Source organism: Platalea leucorodia, assembly GCF_965183815.1.
Source record: "Platalea leucorodia genome assembly, chromosome: Z".
NCBI classification, from domain to species: domain Eukaryota; kingdom Metazoa; phylum Chordata; class Aves; order Pelecaniformes; family Threskiornithidae; genus Platalea; species Platalea leucorodia.
Genome location: NC_138858.1, coordinates 74,516,912 through 74,542,476, shown reverse-complemented (window position 1 = coordinate 74,542,476; position 25,565 = coordinate 74,516,912). Strand labels below are relative to the sequence as shown.

At 41.4% G+C, this 25,565-nt stretch overlaps 1 protein-coding gene across 1 annotated transcript in view; it reads right to left on the bottom strand.

The window, feature by feature from the left end:
• Window positions 1–12,707: 12,707 nt before the first annotated feature.
• The window catches only part of MOB3B (MOB kinase activator 3B), a gene marked incomplete at both ends in the record, with an annotated part of 81,454 nt that continues 68,596 nt past the window's right edge, over window positions 12,708–25,565 (bottom strand). The window contains 5 exon segments of the mRNA XM_082336228.1: window positions 12,708–12,856; window positions 15,298–15,366; window positions 15,815–15,874; window positions 16,814–16,897; window positions 17,853–17,970. Of these exon segments, the coding sequence (XP_082192354.1) occupies window positions 12,708–12,856; window positions 15,298–15,366; window positions 15,815–15,874; window positions 16,814–16,897; window positions 17,853–17,970 (480 nt within the window).

Below are 25,565 nucleotides of genomic sequence, written 5' to 3'. Positions count from 1 at the left end.
CCAAGGAAGATCCTTTAAGAGCAGCATTTAAATATATGTGTTACTACCGAGGAGAAGGCAATTTTTGCACTAAGGGAACAAAGGCAATGTGTATCATTGACACAACCTAGTCTCACCATTATTGGGGCATGCAGTATTCTATTTAGGAAACAAGAAGGTACATATTGAAGATACAAAGCACGAAGGAATCAGTACTTCACATCCTAGAAAAATGTCAATAACCAAACTGACTGAAGCCATAACATTTGACACTTCTAATCAGAAAGCAAAACTCTGATCTTGTAATGTATCTGACCCCAGGAATTTTCAGTGACCTCTGCTTTAAAAAAAAAAAAAAAAAAGGCAAGGTTAGAGTACTTTTTCTGAGAAGAGAACCTGATGACACTCTGCCACTCAGAATTAAAAAGCAAAGTTGGTGCTAACAAACCAAAATACGCCTGCATTAATTTTTTGACAAGTTCCTTGAAAGCCCTTTAATTTATAAGGGTACCTCTGCTGAAGCCAAATAAAGACTTTCATCAGATATCATCTGTCACTATACATGGAAGGAAGTTTTAGGGGAAAATAACCAACACGCAAGCATGACCTGACTGAAAACAAACTAGTACTTAGTTCTCACAACCACTTTGATTAACAGTTCATACATTTAATTGCTTACATTTGTGTAGTGCTGGCTAGTACAATCAAGGAAAATGAAAATACAATTTGCATAGCAACTTGATTAAAGCACACAGGAAACAAAGTATTTTTTTTAAAAAAGCTATACTGGTAAGTCACATTACTGGGTTTACATTATAAAATAATGTTTGAAATTAATTGCAGTTTTTCCACTTCTGTTTCCATTCATGTATCCAAGTTCCACAGCAGTAACTCTACAGTACCTTGCATGGCACAAGAGTAGTCCTTTCGAATGAACTCATAGAAAGTCCACAGGGCATTGTTGCTACATTTCCTTCCAGTAGTATATGCAGTTGCCCACTGCTGGTTTCAATAGGCTGAACTTCAAGCAAATTCAAAGAGGCTGAAACACACAGAAGATACAGACTGAATCTAAACTCTAATGGTAAGCTTTATTATTTAAATTAAATTAATCTGGAACACAGGTATTTCACAGCTCCTTTGTTAAAGCAGGGGAGAAGTAAACTAATGCACGGAAGCAAACCTAGAATGTCAGAAAACACATTAAGACTTCATTTCTGCCAACAGATTTTATGCAACTTGTTCTCCCGTATTTTTGAGATCATATATCAGTTTGAAGATGTTAGAAAAAAGCAGCCACACAAGTCAAGTTAAAAGCTATTTTCAAGCTGTAATGGCTATGATTTTTAAACACCTACTTGCCTGCCCTCTGCGTCCCTTTGCCCTCCCCTGCAAAAAAGCATGATAGCAAGAAAAAAAGAAGAAAAAAAAATAAGGAAAACCACCATTCTGTCTTCATCTTCCAACGCAATCAGTAAGTGCCTTGAAGTATTGCTTTGCTTTTTTAAAGTCAGGAAAGACACAGATCTCAGAAATGAAAATTCGTCATGAGATTCTGGAGCCAAGGTATCAGCATTTGACTCGCCATTATCCTGCTTAACTTTACTTGCATCAGCACCTATTACACAGCAAGCCACATCTGTCCACCATGAGATACACTAATCCATTTTACTGTTATTCAGAAAGAATGCATACACTGGTAGAATGACTCAATTTTATGTGAAGATGTTTTATAGCATGTGTAATAAAGACACATGAATGAAACTAATAAGCAGTATTTTATTAATTTAATTGCTAGGTAGCTTACTTTGTAAGCGTATATTTAAAGTGACAGTAGAAGAACCGGAGGGGAAACACTGTAACTACTATCAAATGCTGAAAATAACTTCTACTCCAGGATTTTTTACACATGAAGGAGAATTTAAAGGAAGAACATACGATTTTTCACAAGATTTAACAAATTGTATCAGATGGTCTGAATGCTTCAGACTAGAAACTTAACAGTTGGTATCAGTAGTAAAAGGAAACTCACCAGATTTCTTTTTTTATTCTTTCAACTCATGTATCAAAAGACTTTCAACAAAACAAGTGTTTTTCAGGGTTTTTTGTCAAAACTGTATACACTCAAAGAACTTAGCACAAGGTACTTGTCCCCTACAGCTACCAAGACTTCAAATATAACCTTGTAGTTGGACAGGGCATCTACCTTCACAAGCTAAGTGCTCACCATCATTCAATTCACAGCTAGCATTCATCACAACAAAATGAACACATTCAAGCGATGCCTAACTGAAGCAAAACGAAGTTTAGTTTGTCAAAGCTACAGATCAAGCTGTCATACCCATTGGGCCAATGCTTTGAAACTGAGTAGCTGACAATCCAGATGCAGTTGTCTCCTGTTCAGAAGTTGTGGCAATAAAAGCTTGTCCCCTTTGAATTGCAGCTGCAAACTCCATTGCCTCCCAGTGTGCCTGCTGAATTTCTGCATCATCACCCTGCTGCCAAGGAGATGCTTTGAAAGGCACCGTTGCATTTTTCTCATGTACCTGAGAAGGACATACACAAAATGAGAGTTACCATTCAAGCAGTTCCAAATCACAGGAAGATGATGTTAAAGTTAACACATTGCTTCTTAAAACTGAATTTTGCTATCAGATTCAGAGCTCAGCATGCTGTACCTGGAAGAAAAACAGCAAGCTGAAAGAGCTCAGGGGTGGTAGAGCGGGCTTAAAGAATTATGCCTGCTATTAACATTGCCACCTAAAGCACTGTAAAAGCAGAGAAAGCAACAGCCACTTTGGGTTTCCAAGCACTGTATCTGTAATCTCACAGTACAAGCCTCCACTCCTAACTGACTTTTCAATATTCAGTAGCCTCAGCTGCCCTGGGCAGCAGCTTACTTCACCTGCATCAAGAACCAACTCTAAGTACCACAATATTTGCTACAACTTCCAATGGAAGAGTTGATGAGACATTTGTTGTAATTAATTTCAAAATATTTTTACAATTAGATTACATAACAGCCAACCTGAAGTTCAACATGAGTCTACAGATATGAAATAAAGCTATGTTGACCTTCAGCTTATTTAAAGATTACAACTCACATCAAATTTTGCCATGTATGCAATTTAAATATTAAAAGTAAGAACAGAGTATTCAGACAAACTTATGAAGCTCTAGTCTTCAGTAATATCCTTATGACCCACTCACTCCAATGTTTCAGGATATTCAGTCAAAAAAACTCACCAGGAAAATTACAATTCCATCAGTATTACACAGTTATTTTACATTCAGAACAGTTAAGGTACAGTGCTACATTCATTTACAAGAACAGGAGACTACTGAATACACAACTGCCTCTAAAACTGTGCTTATTGTAATAAAAGTAAAAATGGCTACCTCAAGGCAGCGAGTTGTTCAGAGCAATTTTCTACTTCAGAAAAAATACAGATAACTCATTGCCAAACTAGACAGTCATAAGTGTTCCTTATGACTTTGTCTACTAGTGTTGAAGGCTCAAATATTTAACCTTTACTAACACACATTTTTGAAAGAGTATTTGAACTTGATTATATATCACACCCCATACTCCTATGCTCAAAAAAAAATTCCAAGCACTAATAGGGAAACAAAATACCTGCTTATCAGCACCCTTCTTTTGTGCTTCTCTTTCAAACTCATCAAAAATTCTCCGACACTCCTCTAAAGGATCATCTGATTCAGAGAGCCCTGTGTCCTCCCCACTGGGTTCTGCTTCCTCAGCAGATGAACTCCACAGACCTACTTCACTTTCTTTCTTGTTTAAGTAAGAAGTTGTATATGGGTATGTATCTTCTAGGCTATTATTACCCCCATTTTCTTCTATGCTCTGACCTTCCTCTGTATTTATTATTTCCTTATAAGGTCTTTCAATTGTGGTTTCACCTTTTGACATGTGACCAGTACACAAGACAGACTGCGTTACTCTTCCGCTGCTCACACAGTCTTCATTAGTAGCATGCTCCTGAACAAATGTTTCAACCAGTATATTGGTTTCTGCATTCCCTTGCTTCAGAATTCCCTTCTGCATGTCCGCCTCAATAGAAGCAGTGGAAGATATAAGTTTCTCTGCAGTATAAGCAAGGGCACCTCTTTCCTCCAAAACATTCAATATATTAGTGTTTACATTAGGCAAATAAATCTCATTTGCTTTTGGAGAAATATTGCCTAGTTTTTCAGATTTATTTAAACCTTTGCCATTCTTCTGCAAAGTGATAATTTTCTCTGATTTTTCTTCTGCACACCCAAGAATGTCTGCTCCAGCGCTATCATGTAAATTTTCTGCACATACTACAGCAGCCAGTTCTTCGTCTGTGTTCCCACTTGTATAGTTCCTGCTTCTTCTTGGCTTTTTATTAACAGCTTGTGGTGGCACATCAATGACAAGATCACATTCATCATCAGATTCTTGAAGTTTTATTTCAAGTTTCACTGTGGAAGAGTTTCTTGACCTCTTTGTGAATACCTGTCTACTCCTAAATGAAGACATCTTTGAATTCCCATCCTGATTTTCACACGGAAATACTTCTGTTGGCTTACACTGCTGCTTAGCATTTTCATCCTCATTTGTTACAGATGACATAGAGAGACCTGCAAAATAATTTTGTAGAAAATTATATTCAAGAACAGTTGCTGGACAACTATAATCAACAATGTATTCTTGTAATTAAAAAACAACAGCCATTACCAGGAAACCGAAACGACATGCGTGTGCTAAAAAATGTACTACAATGGTTTCCTTAGGAGAAAGTATCTTACCTTAAGATCATTTCCAAGCGTTAAAGTGTTTATAATCATTTAATTGGGAAGACTGTACTGTGAGAGTTCCTTCTGTTCCTCAATTTCATTCTTGACTGAATGTACTGCTATTTTAATCCTTTTGGGTTTTTGTAAATTATCTGCCTCTCTTTCAGGAGTGACAGCTATGACCTTAAATTAAGTCATCCTAAACTGCAATCTACAGATTTCAGCTGAGGAAAAAGAAATAATCTATTCTATTAATTATGCACAAGACTACAAGTCTCATTATCCCACATACCCAGTAACATTTCAAGCCAGGCATATTTATAAAAGTCACATTTTGTTAGTGAATGGGATCCTTCCCAGGTTACTAAAAACCAAGTCATTTTGGCATTAACACAATAACAACACACTAAAACAGCGTGGTACCACAAAGCCTCACTTGTTATGGGTTAACCCTGCCTGGCAGCTGAGCCCCACACAGCCACTCTCTCACCTCCCCAGTGGGATGGGGCAGAGAATCATAAGGGCAAAAGCAAGAAAACTCATGGGTTGAGATAAAGACAGTTTAATAGGTAGAGCAAACCTGTGCACACAAGCAAAGCAAAATAAGGAATTAATGCACTACTTCCCATCAGCAGGCAGATGTTTAGCCACTTCCAGGAAAGCGGGGCTTCATTGTGCCTAACTATTCCTTCAAACGTCTCCCCTTTCTCCTTCTTTCCCCAGCTTTTATTGCCAAACCATCATACGGTTTGGAGTATCCCTTTGGTTAGCCTGGGTCAGCTGTCCCAGCTGTGTCCCTTCCCAACTTCTTGCCTATCCCCACACTACTAGCTGGCAGGGCAGCGTGAGAAACAGAGAAGCCCTTGAGGCTACGCAAACACTCTTCAGCAATAACTAAAACATAGGTGTGTTATCAGCATTGTTTTCATCAGAAACCCAAAACTTAGCATTATACAGAGCTACAAAGAAAACTTACTCCATTCCAGCCAAAACCAGTACACCTCTCTACCTCAAAGAAATACTCTGAGCCACTATGAGCTGGTACCTGTTCTTATCAGAAATAAAAATAGTCTGATAGAGGTAATGTATCCCCACCTTTTATATAGGAGAGATATCATTTAGACTATGTAGTAATCCATGTTAGAGGATTATTATTTGACTAACTAGAGCTTAAGCAAACCTTCAGGGTTCAAGCTCCTGCTAGAAATTGCAGAAGCCATTTAATGATGGATGTTGGTAACCTGAAAGGAAACACCTATGGACTCAGCCTTCGACAAGTCACATCATGCTGCACAGCTAAATCAGCAAGTGGAAGTCCGGAAGGGAATGACTCCATGCTGCTTTTTTTTTCTTCCCCCCGACTGCCACAGATCTTGGCAACCATCAAATTATCCCACTACTTTTTCCAGGCTGCAGTTCTTTACTCTCAAGCACAGAAATCTTTGAAAAAGAAATAAAACATTACCGTTCACAGGTAACTGTGAAAACCCAGGTACTTATTGTGGAAATGAAAGCTCCTGCTGCAAAGAAAGAGACTACATGCAGAGTGAGAACCTGTACTGTGACTGAAGTTTTGGCACTCCTGAGCTGTGAAGGCAGAAAATCAGTAGCATCTACTTAAAAAACAAAGACATGACAGGGTAACAGACACTTTGATGGCTCCCTGGATTACATACTTCTCAATCAACTCTTAAAACTATCAATGTAACCCACAGCAAACAATGTGGAAGAGACCAACCCAAGCTCAAGGTAATCAGAAAGCAGTTACTTGTTTTTAATTATAAGCTTTTCAAGTCCAGTTTGGAAGCAGGTTGCTTTTTTCATTAACATCGGCTGTTAGTATTGATAAGTTTTGTGGTTCCCATTTTAAAGTCATTTTAAAGTCCCATTTTAAAGTCATTTTAGTACTCTGCCCCTCGCTTTTCACACCCATTTGGCTTTATTGCCAACAGTTTGAACATGCTACTATTTCTGCCAATGAGATCTAGCTTACAGTTGCCTGAAAACACTTGGTCATAAGAGGAACATGACAAACATCAAAAAAAGCTAGTTACAAATCTTATTACTCATCACACTTAAGAAGAAAGTGGAGCACCATGGGAGAGCCATGCTGAAGTTTCAGTAGAAAATGCCAGTTATTCACTGGCAAGTGCCTTACAAAGATTAAAAGCAATTCATATCACAACTGCCACTCTTCATTACAACGGCTAAGGGTCACACACCACAAAGGAAAGGTGATACCCTCCTACCAAGAAAAAGAGAAGTCATCAGCTTTTATGATACTACCACACAGCAGTTTAGGCAATCCTCCCGAGTCAAGCTTCCTGAAGCCTAACCCCAGGCATAAACACCAGCTCATACTGCACACCTAGTATTGTCATCGCTGTTTGCCCAGGTGGGGGTATTTAATTAACATTTTGTTTTCTTCTAAGAGCAAGGACTGAACAAGACCGTAAAGACCTCCTATCGCGCCATTTCACTCTTCAGCCTCACACACGGCACGACAGCTCATTCTCAGACGGCAGGAACGCAGCCGTGCCCGCACCCCAGCGCCTCCCAGCAGCTGCCACCGCCGCCTCCGACGACGGCGTTGCCACCTGGAACGCACCCCCCCGTCCCCCCAGAGCTGGCGGGGCCCTGCTGCCTCAGCACGGCAGCCCCCGCCCGCCGCCCCTGAGGAGGCGCGGCAGGCCGGGCCAGGCCGGACCATCCTTCCCGCCATCCTCACCCTGGGAGCGGCCGGCGGCGGCAGGCGGCGGGGCGGATGAGGGCGGTTCCCCACGGCATGGCGCCTCGTGCCGGTACCGGCAACGCGGCCGCTGGCAGCCGCCGCCCGCGGGGCCGCGGAAGGGGCAGGGGCCGTCCCCGAAGCAGCGGGCGGGGCGCATCACCCACCCCCGGCGGCAGCAGCGACGGCGACGGGAAGGCGCGAAGGCAGCGCCTCAGCCCGCGGCCGCTCCCTTCACCGCTCCGCCGGCGGCGCGCGGGCCCAGCCGCCCAATGGGAGCGGAGGGGAGGGACGCCGAGGGGGCGGGGCTCACAGCCCACGGCCCCGCCCCTGCCGGGCGCTGCAGGTGGCGGGGTGGGGAAGGGCAGGCGCGGGCGCCGCTGCCGCCCTGCCCGGAGGGGACGCCGTCCGCGGCCGTTGGCGCTGGGAGCTGGCGAAGGCGGAGGGGCCCGGGGCCCGCCCACAGCCCTCACGGCGGGAACCCAGCCTGTGAGGAGACGTCTCGGCGAAGGGGATGAAGGCGTCAGTCAGCGTTTGCGGTGGCGGTGTGAGGAGCGAGCGTCCCGCTTCCACCGGGCACCAGCTGAGGGAAAAGGAAGGGGCTGCCGGGGGCGCCGTGCGGTTCAGCTGCCTCACACCCGCCTACTGAGAGGCCTCTCGGTCTCCGTGGGCTGTCATGACTGGATCCGCCTCATCCGGAGCGAGCAGCGCGGCCCCCAGCTCACCGCTGAGAGCAAACCTCAGGCTGAGTCGGCTTCATGGGTCCATCGGTCTCAGTGCTCCGCCTGCAGCAGAGGCCGGGAGCCGGGTGCCTCGGGAGCTGTAAAAACAGAGCAGGCACGCACGGGCCTTCCCTCGAGGCCTCTCCCTCGGGGGCTTGGTGAGCCTGCCTGTTGAGCAGCACGCGGTGCCTTCTCCAGTCTACTCACTACCCACTGCAAGGACGATGTCTGTTACGTACTTGGAACCTGGCTCCTGTGTGTTTCATTTGATGCTCCTTGCTTTTCTCACTGGAATGGACAGTCAGTTGCTATCTGTTTTATCTGTGGCACTCCATACTTAAAATAGACTCTCCCACCAACACATGCTCTTTACCAGCCTACTTTTATGTTGCTGTTGTGGAAGCAGTTCCATTCCTCCGATAATTCTTATCAACATACCTTGAAGCTTTGCTGGTTTTGTCTCTTGCTTTTAAGTGTAAGGGACCAGAATTGCACTCGGTGTTCACAATGTGAATTAACTGGGAATTTGTGGCACAGCACCGTCGTGTTTTATATGCTGTTCTATATTCTTTTCCTATTAGTTCTGGTAAGTTATTGACCCTGTCAACTCATACAGGTGGGTTGAGCTTGAGTACCACCCCTAAGGCAAAACTTTAATTTCAGATAGTCAAGGACAATTTCAAAACATGGAAAACATGAAAATAATAACAAGGAAAAGAATGACAAAACTAACTGAAAATGGACTGCTAATGTAACTCTCCCCTGCTGGCCAGTAACGTGGCTGGAGAAAGGAAATTTGCTCTGTCAGGTGCCGAAGAAGATAATAACTAAATACTAATACATAAGAAAGAATGAAGAAAAAGAAATCTTGCATTGCTGTCTTGTATTTCTGCATTGTGGGACAAATTATTTTCAAAACTTAAGTCTGTGCACAGGATCCTTAAACTTAATGGAAGGAGTCCATTGACCTGGCTTCAGAAGACCATGGCCAAGCAATTTTTCTAAATCGATTGCATTGCCTTGAAGACAATACATTTTGGCTGTAATCTGGAAACGTGGGTTTTCATGCTCCACTGTTTAAGATTTCTCTGTAGACCAGTCTCTACTTCTAACCTTGTGGTTCTCATTGCACTTTCCTTCCCCATGTTGGAGTAGTGTCAACTGAAGAATTGTTGCTACTGTCTGGGAGTGGCAAAGACAGGTATGATATTCTGGGTTTGGGGCAGAGCATTAAAAGCAGAGGAAAGAGAAAAATTGTGTTCTCTTAAGAGATCTACCAAGCGATTTTTTTTCTGTTAAAAATACCTGCCTTGCTGTTATTTGGGCTTGCGTGTTATTTTTTGTGTACAAACAGCATACAGGGCTATTATGTACACAAACATTCCAAAATCCACGTATGTTCATATAAGTGACAAAGTATTCTACAAGGGGTTGGCTGAAGTCTCACAATCTCTAGCCCTTGTTCTCATGGGAGACTTCAGCTTACCAGATATCTGCTGGAAATACAACACAGCAGAGAGAAAGCAGTCTCAGAGGTTCCTGGAGTGTGTGGGAGATAACTTGCTGACGCAGCTGGTGAGCAAGCCAACCAGGGGAGGTGCCCCAGTGGACCTGCTGTTTACAAACAGAGAAGGCCTGGTGGGCGATGTGGTGGTCGGAGGCCATCCTGGGCTCAGCGACCATGAAATGATAGAGTTTTCGATTCTTGGAGAAGTAAGGAAGGGGGTCAGCAAAACTGCTACCCTGAACTTTAGAAGGGCAGACTTTGGATTGCTTAGGAGTCTGGTTAACAGAGTCCCTTGGGAGGCAGTCCTGAAGGGCAAAGGAGCCCAGGAAGGCTGGATGTTATTCAAGAAGGAAGTCGTCAAGGTGCAGGAGCAGGCTGTCCTCATGTGCTGTAAGTCGAGCAAGCGGGGGAGAAGACCGGCCTGGCTGAACAGAGAGCTTTGGCTGGAACTCATGAAAAAAAGGAGAGCTTACCACCTTTGGAAGAAGGGGCAGACGACTCAGGAGGACTACAAGGATGTTGTGAGGTTATGCAGGCAGAAGATTAGAGAGGTGAAGGCCCAGCTAGAACTGAACTGGCCACCGCCATTAAAGAGAACAAAGAATGTTTTTACAAATATATCAACAACAAAAGGAGGGCCAGGGAGAATCTCCATCCTTCGTTGGATGCAGAGGGAAACATTGACATGAAGGATGAGGAGAAGGCTGAGGTACTTAATGCCTTCATTGCCTCAGTCTTTAATAGTCAGACTGGTCATCCTCAGGGTTTTCAGGCCCCTGAGCTGGGAGATGGAGATAATCCTATCAGATGGAGATGATCCTATCAGGCAGAATGAAGCCCCAGTTGTCGAAGATGTGGCAGTCACTGACCTGCTCCTCCACCCAAATGCTTACAAGTCCATGGGGCCAGACAGGATCCACCCGAGGATACTGATGGAGCTGGCAGAGGAGCTTGCCAAGCCAGTCTCCATTATTTATCAGCAGTCCTGGTGAACTGGGGAGGTCCCAGATGACTGGAAGTTAGCAAATGTGATGCCCCTCTACAAGAAGGGTTGGAAGGAGGATCTGGGGAACTACAGGCCTGTCAGCCTGACCTCGGTACCAGGAAGGGTCATGAGCAGATCATCTTGAGTGCCATTACGTGGCATGTGTGGGACAACCGGGGGATCAAGCTCAGCCAGCATGGGTTTATGAAAGGGAGGTCCTGCTTCACTAACCTGGTCTCCTTCTATGACAAGGTGACCCGCTTAGTGGACGAGGGGAAGGCTGTGGATGTTGTCTACCTGGACTTTAGTAAGGCCTTTGACACTGTCTCCCACAGCATTCTCCTGGAGAAGCTGGCTGCTCACGGCTTGGATAGGTGCACTCTGCGCTGGGTTAAAAGCTGGCTGGACGGCCGAGCCCAGAGAGGGGTGGTGAATGGAGTCAAATCCAGTTGGCGGCCGGTCACGAGTGGTGTTCCCCAGGGCTCAGTGTTGGGGCCAGTCCTGTTCAATATCTTCATTGATGATCTGGATGAGGGGACTGAGTGCATCCTCAGTAAGTTTGCAGATGACACCAAGCTGGGTGGAAGTGTTGATGTGCTGGAGGGTAGGAAGGCCCTACAGAGGGACCTGGACAGGCTGGATCATTGGGCCAGGGCCAACTGTAGGAGATTCAACAAGGCTAAGTACCAGGTCCTGCACTTGCTTCACAACAACCCCATGCAATGCTACAGGCTTGGGGAGGAGTGGTTGGAGAGCTGCCCGGTGGAAAAGGACCTGGGGGTGTTGGTTGACAGCTGCCTGAACATGAGCCATCAGTGTGCTCAGGTGGCCAAGAGGGCCAATGGCATCCTGGCTTGTATCAGGAATACTGGACCAGCAGGACCAGGGAGGTGATAGTGCCCCTGTACTGGGCACTGGTGAGGCCGCACCTCAAGTACTGTGTTCAGTTTTGGGCCCCTCACTACAAGAAGGACATTTTGGTGCTGGAGCGTGTCCAGAGGAGGGCAAGGAAGCTGGTGAAGGGTCTAGAGCACAAGTCTTATGAGGAGCAGCTGGGGGAACTGGGTTTGTTTAGCCTGGAGAAGAGGAGGCTGAGGGGCGACCTTATCACTCTCTACAAGTACCTGAAAGCAGGTTGTAGAGAGGTGGGGGTCGGTGTCTTCTCCCAAGTAACAAGTGATAGGATGAGAGGAAATGGCCTCAGGTTGCACCAGGAAAGGCTTAGATTGGATATTAGGAAAAATTACTTCACCAAAAGGGTTGTCAAGCATTGGAACAGGCTGCCCAGGGAAGTGGTTGAGTCTCCATCCCTGGAGGTATTTAAAAGATGGGTAGATGTGGTGCTTGAGGACATGCTTTAGTGGTGGACTTGGCAGTGCAAGGTTAACAGTTGGACTCAATGATCTTAAGGGTCTTTTCCAACCTTAACAATTCTATGATTCTATAACTTTCCCAAACAAAGGATATTTTAGAAAAAAAAGTTAGTTAATTTTTGCTCAGAACATCCTAATATAAAAAGTAATTCAGAGTAGTTCAGATATCCATTACTACATTCCTATTCAGTGCGTGCCACTAATGGTGGATTGCTTGACTTCATTTCAAGAAGTCGTTGTGTTTCAGCTGTTCCTTTTTAACTTGAGGAATAATATGGAGTTGTCTTCTGGCCATGGTTGTACCTCCTGACACTTGATTCTGAAGCAGTTAATGTTTGCATGCAAACCTTTGTGATCAAATTTTAATTACACATCACTGTATTATCAGAATGTAAAGTTTATTCTGTCCTGCCATGAAATTTCATGTTACAAATTTAGTGAATCAGAAGTACTATTTATATAAACATAGTTGCACATATACCAGCATCTCAGTTAGAGAGCTTTTCAGTCACTGTCAATGACATTCTGTTTAGCTCTGGTCTCCATTTAAGTCTTCATGCGAAGGAATACTGCTGAGACTTGATGCATGAGAAATGGGTGGTGTATCAGCTACAGAATTTATGACAGGTCATGTGTCTGATGCTGTTTTCTCACCCCACAGTCTGCTTTCTGCAGCTCTGGAAACTGAAGAATCAGGAACTCCCTTCAGAGGGTCAGAGTAAGATGCAGAGGCTGGTCTCTTGTTCATGTGAGCATCTGAATGTACAACAAAAATTCCTAAAACACAGAACAAAAATAATTATGTTATTCTAACCAGAGGAATCCAATATAAACTTAACAGATACCATTGAAGATGCGTAGTAAATTACTGAACTTTTCTTTTTTTTTAAGATTTGAACTGACAAAGGGGAGCATCTCAACTTACAAGGAAATGTTTAGTACATACACTCTTGGTAATAATATAATCTATTTTTTAATAATTTCTGCCTTCACTTTTCATTTGCAGGGGAAAAAGTAAGCAAATTAACTATATGTGTGCACAGCCTTTCTGAGCTTTTATCACATTTTTGCATACTCTTTAATCCTATGTTTGGAGTAGCACCTTACTTTACTATCCAAATAATAAAGCACAGTATGTGATTGGAAGACTTACCCTTTTTCCATAATGTACTTGATGAAAGCCATACAACAGCATATCATAAATATTAAGGAGCAGGCGAGAGTTGTACATGACACAGCAAGCATTACGTTTATTTTAAAACCTTCTCGGCTGGTTTCTTGAGCAGTGTTCCTTTGAAGCAAGTCAGCATTGTCTGACACTACAACAGTAAAGCACACCACACCGCTAGTATATACACTGGTCATGTCCTGGACAAATTGTCATATGTAGAAACGGATTATATCTATGTGATTTGCAAATAAAAACAAGCACTTCTTACTTAAAGGACTAGTTCTCTGAAAACCCAAATCCATTTAGTTGTTGATGAATTGGCCCAAAGCACATCTTCCAGTTTTTCTAGACGTGATTTGTATTCATCATAAAGAGTAATTCTGATAGAAGTTTAGCAGGTCCCAGGGACTGTGGAGATGCTACTACTCTGAGTTTATTAGGACCCATTTTTTCACCTATGAGGAGATAGGAGGGTCTTAAGCATCCGAGGAACCATCAATTCAACATGTTCCTAATTTACTGTGTGCAAAAGCCATCCAGACTGCTATACTGTATTCTTACTTGGCATTTCTCAGAAAAATATATTGCTTGGATGGTATCTGATGTCATTGAGATCAGGAACTTGATTATGTGCTCTTGTTTGATGATAAAAATATCTTTGATGCAATTAAAAAAATCCATTTCTTTTCCTCATTTCCATTTGTTATTTAAATACATAGCTAATTCTTTTGTTTCAAGAGAAACAAGTGGGATTATAAATAATTTGCAAGCAGTTGGTTGTTCTAGAAGGATTCAAAACAATTTGTGTGAGACTGCTATAACACACTTGATTGCGACATGGTTACTTCTCTTACCTGTGGAAAGGAATGAAACTCCAAGCTGTCTCCAGTGAGCTAGTCACTCTTGTCTTTTAATATTTTAATATTTTTTACTGCTTTTTGTAGCTATCTATATATCCTAGTTTTGCTATAGTTTGTATAAATCTAAAACCCCCTCAGTTTCTCCTAGATCTATTTAACTTTCCTAAGTGCAACTTGTTCTAATACGCAGTACCAATAATCAAATCTACTGCTTTTAGCACTATAGAGTTTTTAAATGGTGATTAATTCTCAGTCAAAAAAGGGTTCCGAACCAGTCATAAAGCTACTTTTACCTATCAAGGTGAAAGTCCCTGTTTGTGCACTTCTGTTACTTTCAGAGACATCCTTATTCATAAATTTGACTCTTGGATCTCAAAAATATAAGATATAGTAATACTCCAGTATTACACAAGGAAAACCTTACATTTAAGCAATAATTTTTTATTTCACCTTTTCTGACCCTATATACAAACTCACAAAAACCAGACAAACCTTTTAGGATAATTTCTTTCCTTACAGTTTGGTTTATAGAAATGCTTTTGCTTACTAGTGCTTTGTTAGAAAATAAAATGAGGTTCGCATATTTTTCCAGCTATTCCGAAATAGAAAAAAGCTAATTTATTTTGCCAGAGATGCAGAAAGCATACACTGCTGTGTCATTCATGAACCAATATGGATAAAAAACATACAATCTCAGAGGCCAAATTTTGCACACAAATGCATCTCTCCCATTCAGGTCAGTAGAAACTTAATTTCATCCATATATTTGTGAATATGTTTAACATTTTCCCTCAGTTGCAAAGTAGTAATAACATGTAACTGGAGGTAGGAGAACAAGAGATACACAAACTAAAGCATTCTTAAAGGTTTTAGGATAGAAGCATGTTTTCAGATTCAAAGTACTTATTTGCATAACTTTTTCTATAGCTTGCTAATACGGCCCATGCTGTTTCATTGTCTTGGGACTCTGGTTTGTTTACCTGCTAAGTGTGTGTCTCAAAGACAGGGTTTGCCTAACGATTTTTACTTCTATGATTCTCAGATGAAGATGTGACAAAGTTTCTTGATTTCAAGTTTCTTTTTCATTTCATTTTTGCCCACCAAATTTAGAATTGATGTTGTTCTTATACTGTTTAGTTAGAAGAATTGAACTTATATTTAATCTTTTGCTGAGTCCTCTACTGTACCATCCAAAGGTGGTTCTTCACTGTGGTTCTGTGTGACAGTGGTAAGGTAATGGGGTCCAAATCTGGATTCTGGAAAGAAAAAAGAACAGCTGCAAAGATTATTCGGCACATAAAGCAGAGAAAGAAAAATCAGAAAGTTCAACATCTGAGATGAAAGGGGAGGAGAGAAAGCATGCCTAGAAAACCTGATGCATTATTGTCAAAAGCCTAAAAGCTAGAAAAATCAGAAATTAATGTAGTTCACTAGCAAACATGATTGGAAAAGTGGCAAGAACTGCTTTATTTAGAAAAAAAAACCCTGTATGTTTTATTCTGTAGTACTTTGCAATTCTGCAGTGCTTAAAAAAATTGAGAACTTGAAATAGCTGTGTTATAAACTAACAAATAGCAAAACAGTATCTGCTCTTGAGGTCAGTGAAACTAGGAAAATCACGTCAGATCAGCATGTCAAAACACATTTTTTCAGTATGATGGTATAATACTTGAAACCTCAATGAAAATATCAATTAGCTGCTACCTGGTGCTTGCTCTTCCTGAGAGCTCTCCTGTTCCACTCCTTTGGTGGAGATGAATTTCACTGTAAGCAGTAATAATAAAGAAATGGAAGTTACACAGGGTGAATCTCTTAGAAGCAGAAACTAACGACTTACAAAAATCCCAATCTACATATAAATTTTAAGGCTGAGCTATTTTTGCAGAAGCATTTTCCAGATTCATATTTGAGTTTTGATGGCCATGTATGGAAGGCAATGTGTCATTTGTCCATGGTGTTCTGAATGGGTTAACAGTTTATATATGAAACAACCTTTTGTGCTTCTTGGCAGAGCTGATGAATGTAATAGCCAGCACCAGTATGTCACTTCCTATATACAGTTAGTCACTCAGCAAAAAAAAAATGTTACTATTATAGTCCATTTTCATAGTCCTCAATTGTTAAGTCTAAATTGTAACAGAAATATCTTAAAGGAATGATTCAGGCAGGACTGGAAAGAGAGTGTGTCCATCTGTACACAGTGCCATGTGTATTGACAGACACTGTGGCGTTACTTATTTTCTCTAATTAATTCAGATGTGGGCTCTCTTTAAATATGAACTGTCAGCTGTGTTGATGATCACAAAGGTCACCAGTGAGCAGTAGATAAGATAAGAGGATTCTTGAAACATAGTGAAATGAAGCAGGAACTAGTGGGATCTGATTACTCACGAGGCAAATTATGTCTATGAACGTATTTTGTTAAAAGGTGGGAGGGCAGCAGGACATTTGTTCTCCTTTCTCACCTGTCATTCTGTAACTTTGTTTAGTAGTTTGGAACTAATTTAGGATTTCTTCACCTAACCTCTCATTAATTTGTCTTGTTCTTAGAACAGTTGTATTGGTAACGAATGCAACACAAGATATAATTTGAGATGCATAGCTGCCTGATATGTGTGCCAGGCTCTTCTTTCTGCACCTTACTGCCACTTAAGCAGCTGTATATAGTTTCATACTGGTTAAGTGATATCTTCTGGTACTTACATTTCTCCTGCAAATTCTGCAGACTCTTCTTTAATAGATCCTCTCCATCATCAAGTTGGGACACAGGTGTCCTTGCAGAAATTTCTAAATGAATGCATATTAAGTTAAACTCCTATCTCTGTCATATAAGTCTGGCATTTTCCAAAGAGCACAATGGAAGTATTCACAAAAACAGTCACATGCAAGTGAGAGAGGTGGTTTTCAAACTACCTGGTTGTGCTTTAACTGATTAGTGGCTTATTAAATGCATTCATTTTTACAGGGAAACCAACCATTCGCTTCTTTGAAAATTTGAATTACACTATTCTGTAACTGCCTAAAGTGCAATTGAAATGAGTGTTCTGAAGGCCACATGTAATGTTTCTTCCTCTATTTTTCATACATAACCTTTTTTCTTTCCAGTCTACAACATGCTTATAAATGAATAGTACAAATTTTGAAGGTGCTCAATTCAAGGACTGAATGATGCAGTTCCTCTCTCCCATCTTCCCCTCCTGATGCATTAGAGGAAGAAACAATTAACTAAAATCTTTTCCTTACAGGGCTATTTTATAATTCCGTTCTTTAACATTATAATGCTCTGGTATTACAAATCTATGTATTTCAAATGTTGCCAGAAAAGGAGCCAAGCTGACTTCGTCCTTGAGATGTTCCATAGTCCGCTGTTTCCTCTGTCCCACCACAGACGGGCTTTTCATTTCTGTTCCATCTATAAGTACTAGGCATGCCATTGCGTGATCAAAGAACAGGGTTCTCTTTCAAGGACGTAGGTAACAGGATCCTAGATGCATTTATCCAGTCCTGTTACTACAAACTCCCCACTGAATTTGTGTGAATCTATAAGCCATTGAGTTGGTTTGTGTGGAGACAGCGACTCCATGAAACGGTATTATAATCAGGGATTGCAAACATTAAGTTCACATTCTGTAAAAGGGAGAATTCTACTTCACATAAAATTTTGAATACTTGATCCTGAAGTGACAGAATATCCATACTTTGCAACTTAATTTCATTTTACTAGTTTCTATACTCTTCTTACCAGGATTTTGTTCAACATTCGTGGTTTTTTCATCATCATCATCTTCTTCCTTCTCCTCTTCCAAATAATCTCCAGGTAGTGCTACTTTGGAGTAATCCAGAAAATACTTAGTTAATAACTGCTTAGTCAAATACATGTTTTTTTAAAAAACTGTATTTGCTGATGATTTGACAGGCTGCAAAATATGTTTGCTGCAACAAGTGACTAAAACCAGTTTAATAAATTGTAAGGCAATATTATTCACTTTTTTTGAAATGCTGTTATTATTTAATTAAGACCTCAATAGTCATACAATACTGTAATTCTAAATATGGCCTGTTTCCAACAGCCATGTACATACACTGACATTCAGGAACTGTCTCCTGCGTCAGGCTCCCACTTTACTCTAATCTGCAGCCTTCAGGGTACAGCATGCCAATCAGAATATTTCTCAGTCAGGACAAGAGTTATGTGTGCTAAGAAAATAATATTCTAGTCTTGGGCCTGGAGTGTAAGATAATGGCTGCAACAGTCAGGAAACCAACAGTCCTTTTTTTACCTTGTGAAACAATTTTTTTTCCCTTTCCCTCTGTGAAACAGTGAATCTGAGCTGGAGCCAGCCAGAAAATGGTAGAGAGTGTTTCAGTGTTACTATTTTGCAGTTCCTGATGACTGAACTCTGTCGTGTATCTGCAGGATTGACTGTCCCCACACCATTACAAAGCTCAGGGGCAAACCTTGTGCAATTCTCAATTCAACTCGTTTCTTTGTTCACAGCATTGTGAGCAGATGCTCTTCTCTCTGGTGTTATGAGCTCTAATGGTTGTGTTCTGACTGGATGCTCTGTGGTTGCTGGAGATGCTGGACAACCTCTATGCACTTTTGGCTCCTATGCGCTTTTGCACCTGCACACAGGCAGAACAAGTCAAACTGTAGAATGTTTTCAAAACAACAGTGCTACCACAGTGGAGGGGAATGGTCTTATTAAGCTCTCTGAGGAGAAACTTCATTTAACTAAAAAATAATGGAAGGAAGAAATACCTTCTGCCTTTTTTATATCTAGCAGAAGGTAAGATCTGTAATAATTTTTACTGGAATAAAGTTTTGATTAGAACATACCGTCAGGTGAAATAAACTTTCTGGTAGTCTCTGCGGAAGTTAGGAGGGATAAAAAGACAAGCAAAATGACTTGCATAGTGGAAACAGTGCTACTGCTCCAGATTATCCTGGTCTCTATGGCTGCTCTTCTTAGTCATGAGAAGTGGGATATGCCTTCAAAGGTGGGGCACTGTGACATCATTATCATGCTGAGAGCAGTCATAAGGCAGTTAGAGGACAAGGTAAGCCTGCCTGTCTAGAAAGTCCCAACAAATTACACTGGTGTAAAGAGGACACTTACTTAGGATAATACAATTATTCTTTACTCTTACAAATGGAGCTACAGAGGGCCCTATGGATGTAGAAGGACTGAACAGCTCCTCTCCCACGTAACTCCTCTCTGTTAAACCATGCTGTGGGTTCCTCAGGGGAGGAGATGCATTTAACACTGTCATTTGTAATAGATCCTATTTAAAAAAAAAAAAAAAAAAAAAAAAAAAAAGCCTTCTCCTGCTGAAGAGTCTTTATTGCAACATACATCCTGTGACCCGATCTACAAGCGTAAGATTCAACACAACTTTCAGTTCTCACCTATTATTTTTCCTTGACTGTAAGCTACAATGGTTTCAAATGCATGTTTCTGATTACAAAGTTTTTATCTAAACTCTTTAAAGACTTCATCGCTTCAAAATACAATGTTCTTTGTTTAGGTAATGCAAAATATAGGCTTCTAGTAATATCTGGCATGGTTCATTTTAAATGAAAAACCTAGGAAAGGTATCCTATTCTTGATCTGTAACACTTTGTCAGACTACCTGTGGGACTGCCACTGTGCCAGAGCCTTTTAAAGAAGCTTTAAGGCATGAGAATCATTCTAGCTTATGTGAACTGAAAAAAGGGTAAAAAAGATTCAAAGCACAAACCGCTAAGGTCTTACATAAGTAAGTGACATAGCTCCCTCTGCTGACTGCAGAAAGAAAAGTCAGGTTTTTAAAAGATAAGTGAAAAAAATATGCACTGAGAGGAAAGAGTGTTGCAGAACAGAAATATGAAGAAAAACCGAAGGCTGAGAACAATGTAATTATACTAGGATAATAGTCCATCGTTTGTAAATACTTATTTAATCAACAGTGACATAAGCTGTCTTACTGTTGACCCATGTTACTCACATAAGCAAGAATTTTGAAGTTGATGATAGAATAATTCAAAGATGAAAAGGAAGAGCATTTTTGGTGTGGCACATACAGATCCAGTCTGTACCTTTTGGCAGTTCAGTAAAATGGCTTTTGGCCGAGCAAAATGAACTGTGATCTTACAGCCATCGCCCTTCCTAGAGGCATTCAGTTTTCATTGTAACAGCCACTAGTTTTTCAAACAAATTCGGACATGAGCACTTGAACCCCTTTTGCTGTAAAACGTGACATGTTTTTTAACATCAGAGACAAGTGCATCTCTCTCTGGAGACAAAGAAAGGTTCAACCTCTGTCTGAGGTAGACTATATTCAAGTGGTAAATCCCTCACTACAGGGAGAGGAATAACGCAGAGGATACTTGCATGTGATAATTCCCTACACAGTCATTGCACATAGTCCACAGATCTGTCCACAAGGAATTTGAGTTAAACAGAATGGGAACCCTATGATTAAGCATAGCATAGTGGCACTAAAAATTAGGATTCGTATTCAAAGCAGCCTAGAAGTGGTTGATTGACTAGTTAATGAACAGGGACATAAAGCAACAATAAGAGCTACCAGGATGTTTGTGCTGCAAGACATGAACAAATGTGATTTTTGAGCAGAGAGGTTGAGTTAGCAGAACTGGACACATGGTAAAATGGAGGCAATGGAAAAAACCAGACATCTAAAACAACATTTTGGAAGATATTGGAGGGAGAGGACTGAGGTGAAGAAGTAGCAAGGAACTCTGGATGGCCATCAACAGTCTTTTACCCCAGGGTCCAATCATGTTGTATCACCAAACCGGAGGAGTACTCCTTATCCTTCTTGTATTGCTGCCATGAGGAGGATGAAACCTGAATGGAAGACAAAGAAGGTGATGATGAACATAGAGAAGTGGAAAAAAAGAGAAGGAAAAAAAAAAACCTTGCCAATGTTTAAACCAAAACCACTAGCTCCAAATTATTCTTCCCTTTTACACTGCAAGTTGCCTTGGAATCAGTGTGATGCTCTTTCAACACTTCAATTCAATGAGTGCAGCTAACAGAGGGAGCTCAGAGGTCCAGCAGCTTGCACAACCGTTTGTGCAGAAGGACCCGGGAATTCTGCTGAGAGGCATGCATCTGTGCTCAGTGACAGTGGTGATGCACCACCAGTCACAGTCCTGAGCACCCCCTGGAGCAACTGCTCCTGATCTTGACCTAGACGGGACTGCCATAGGAGGATGCAGGTCTCCAGGTGTGGGGCTGAATGCCGTGCAGAGGACCAGGGCCTTGCTGAGGCCAGGGTGGGGATGATGGTGCCCTTGCTCAGCCAGTGTGTGCTGTTGGAGGATCTCTGTTGCCATGTAAAGGAGCAGCAAGAGAAGGTCAACAGGCTGCATGGTCTCAGATCCATCAAGAAAGAGCTTCACTGGGTCATGTCCAAACAAGAGCCTGAACATCCAGCTGTCCCAAAGGAGGGGCAGGCAGAGTCTGTGCTTATCAAGCTGGGAAATGGAGACTCCCTTGATGGTGAAGGCTGGGAGCTGGTGACTTCTTGCACCAGGAGAACCACTCCTGCTCCACCTGTAGATCTTCAGCTACAGAGCAGGTTCAGTGTCCTAACAACATCTCCTCTCGGCTTGGAGCTGTGTCCGATGAAGCAGGCAAGCCAGCAGAGCCTGAGTCCTGCAGCAGCACCAGGAGGAAGTGTGAGAGACTCTCTGCCATCAGGACGGGTGCCCCATCTGCTGACCTGGCCTGTTGTAGGGGGGAGTTGCTCCTTGACAAGGGCTTGGACATTGTGGAGAGACTGCTGGTGCCTGTCCAGCCCCTGGGCTAGTATCCTCTATGTTCCTTCTCATGGGCACCAAGCGATGCTGCCAGGGAGGCCTGGAGTGTACCATCTGCAAATACATGGTAAAATATCTATATAAGCATCTTCATTGTTGTTTAAATTACTGACTTGCTGGAGAACACACATGGGCAATATTGCTATGCATCTGATCTGCCACAACTGAACCTAAAGTAACATGATTGTACTTCTTAGTGTAGTGTACTAATTATTACAGTAATGCTGTTGGAGTATTGAGGCCAGCCAAGCCAGAGTACCTGGCAAACAATGAATGACAGCATAGTAGTTACAAAGTGGATTCTGAGGCACTTTTTATTTTCTTGCAGAAGGTATTGATATCAAAAGTAGCAGACACATGATTTAGGTCTCTGCTTGAGGTAGCACAACAAGAGATTTAAATTGTCCCTTGATTAGGGATGCCCAAAATTCTTTTCAGAACTGACATTTGTTTATTTACATGGCCTAAACCACCTTCCAACTTTAACAACAGGACATGGAAATTATCCGGATTGGTTATGTAGGTGTTTTGCTTCCATACAGAGAAAATTAAGAGATATGTGTACATCTGTATTATACAGATAATCTAAAACAGGTTTAATTTCAGGATACTAGTTCTTAGCTGTCTTGCAATTGATCTACAACAACCTAACTGTCTTATTACTTGCTTTTCTCCTTTCACCATAGATCACAGATTCTCTTCCATTTTCATTTTTCAAGAATTAATTATACTGCCTGCCTTCTTAATGAATAAGCATTGCTCAAGGATCAAAGTTAATGAGATCTGTCTTATTAATTTCCTGTCATGGCCTTTGAAAATGCATTACTTTATACACATAAATATATATTCTATTTAGGACTATCTCTTCCTCTCTTTACCCTTGTTGAGTGCTCCAGAAGGGGACCAGTTGAGTGTTCACCTGAGCTGATAGTACCTCCTACCTGTTGAGGATGTTCTTTGGACAAATGATGTCATTTTCTATGATTTTCTTAGCTGGTATTTCCCAAAAACAAGTACCAGAGAAGGTACCTACAAAAAAACCCACAAACACACACACAAAAAAACCCCAACCAAAAATAAAAAAAAGAAGGAATCAAAAACCCAGAACACAGTATAATGTGAGTAACTTCATAGTAACCTATGAACTAATTTCTGCTCAGAAAACTCTTAGATCTACTTCATTCTGCCCATCAATCACAGAATTATATGTTTAGTTAAAATCTGCAAACATGGTATGTTGCATTTCACTTTGAAAGAAAATACAGCCTTTTCCATCTCAAAACTAAAAAGCTATATAGTGATTACACAGCAACTTTAAGCACTGGCAGCTCCTGTGCCATTTCTAGCATATTGATTCCTTGCAATATCTTTACTCTGAGCAGGATTTTAGGAATTTGCTTGTATGAACTTGGGTTTGACAACCAAGGAAAAGGCTTGATGACTTTAACCTACAGAAAGAACAAGATAAATGGATTTGGACATTTCCTCATTTTTTTCACATCACCCCAGGTTCAGAACAGAAGGGCAGAGGCAGTGCAGCACAGACACTTGAAAATAACAACAACAACAAGAACAAACCCCAAGAAAACCCAACTTGAAGTGCCTGATGTCTGGACGGTCAAAACAGCTACAGAAAATACATTCTGATTTAATTTTATTTAAATATAAAAGTACCTGGGCAACGGCTGAAATTTGTACTTTCACATAAGAATTAGAAGAATAGAAAAATTACTATTTCAGCATTTCCACTTGCAAAAAAGTAATCAGTAACGATTTCCAGCTGTTTCACTAGGAAAAGTTAAATACCATACTTATCTTTCTTTATGGTCTTTTATTCTTTTATTGGTTCAAACAAAAAGCTTTCTCCTTTACTCACTCGTGCTGCCGGTTGCTCTGCTCTGTACCTCTCTTGTGAAGGTGGCACATAACAAATCCTAGCTGGATCTAATAATGAGCCCCTGGCTGGGCCACAGACCCTCAGGGAACAGCCAACCTGTTAGAACAGTTAAGTGTTTTGAGTTAATGCATCAGGTCCACTTTGAATCCTGCAAAACACCTCCAAACTAAGACAGGAAAAGGCAATAAAGTTTAGTCCCATTTGTTATTCCAGTCTGTTAATGAGTGAACTGCTGCAGTAAGTCTTTTATACCACTTGCTTCATAGAGGTCAAACTTTCAGACCTTTGTTTGAATTCCAGTGAGAGTTTTGAGTTTCGTTATATTCTTGTTCCAGTAGTTTGATCGCTTTTCAGAGACCAGTTTGCATCATGACAACTTGTTGAAATGTGAGATCCCACAAATCAGAAGTGACAAATTGAACACATTGTGTTTCCCAGCACCTGAAGTGGCAGTGTCAAAAACAGCAGTACAGGCTGACCTTCGATGACATCACTCTTCAGGCCTGCAGAGTAAACCTATCAGGTTGTTTTGTTGTTGGTTTTTTTTTTTTTTTTTGTTAAGATATATTTCTCCTCTGCTGTACTTTGTATTTTGGAATTGTTTTTTCCAATGGGCTGGCATAAAGAATGATTCATGCAGGTTCATCCAATGAAATTTTGAACATTTCGGCTTGTGAAATGTTAGCCAATAGCAACAAAATGCTGTGTCAGACTAAAGTAGGAGCTTTACCACAGTTCCTGCTTATCTGCAGGGGCATTCAGGTTGTTTGAGATGGGAACGCTGACAGGCATTCAGGCACTCATCTATCAGTAAAATTCAATTTTCCATGGGTTATTTGGAACAGACATTTTGAGGGTCAGCCACACATCACAAAGCTCAGGATCATGCACCAGTGATGCATGAGTACCACTTATAAACTGAGCCTTTTGAGTCAACTCAGCCCCTTCCTTTAGCCTAACCTTCCTCCCATTTTTATAACTGCATGTCATGCCCAAGTAACTCAGAGCTAGAAAGGTAGGCTAGGCAAGTCTGATTTCACTGCCATGGATGATCAGGTTGGGAGTACATCACCAGCAGGTTCGCTGATTGGTGGGCTCCAAACACCACCACTAAAACAAAACAATACAGTGTCTGTGTAATTTTCTTTTCTTACACTGATTTTTTTTTTTCTGCTAGGAAAATCTAGCAAGGAACACTTAATGAAGGATATCCTGTCAGTGAAACCTGCTTACTAAGGAAACCAGCTCTGCTTCTTGGGCTACATGCACCAGCTCATAAATTTATTGTATACCACCCAGTTTGAGAAGGATAAATGCAATGTATTAGATGATTCAGATTTTGTTGTTTGTTTTTTTTTTTTCCTGAAGGGTTTGTCAACTAGTATATACCATTTCTCTCCTCATGCTTCATCACGCCATAGCTACTTAAAAATCAAGCAAGCAAGTAGGCAGATTAATTGGGCATATCATTAATATCGTTATTATGGTGGCAACTGAGAGGCCAGGTGACTTAATTCTTGGGCTTAAACTGTGCAGGTCTTACATTTGTGTCTCACTGAAACTACTGGCAAGTGTCAGGGTTACTAGACTGCACTGTTAGAGTATTTCTCTGATCATTTGCTAAGAGAAAGTCTCAGAAAGTCAAAACCGGTGGTAGTTTGTTTTTCTTTTTTCTGTTAACAGAGTATAAAGTGCATTTAGTTTACCAAGCACTTGTCTGTTGGGAGCAG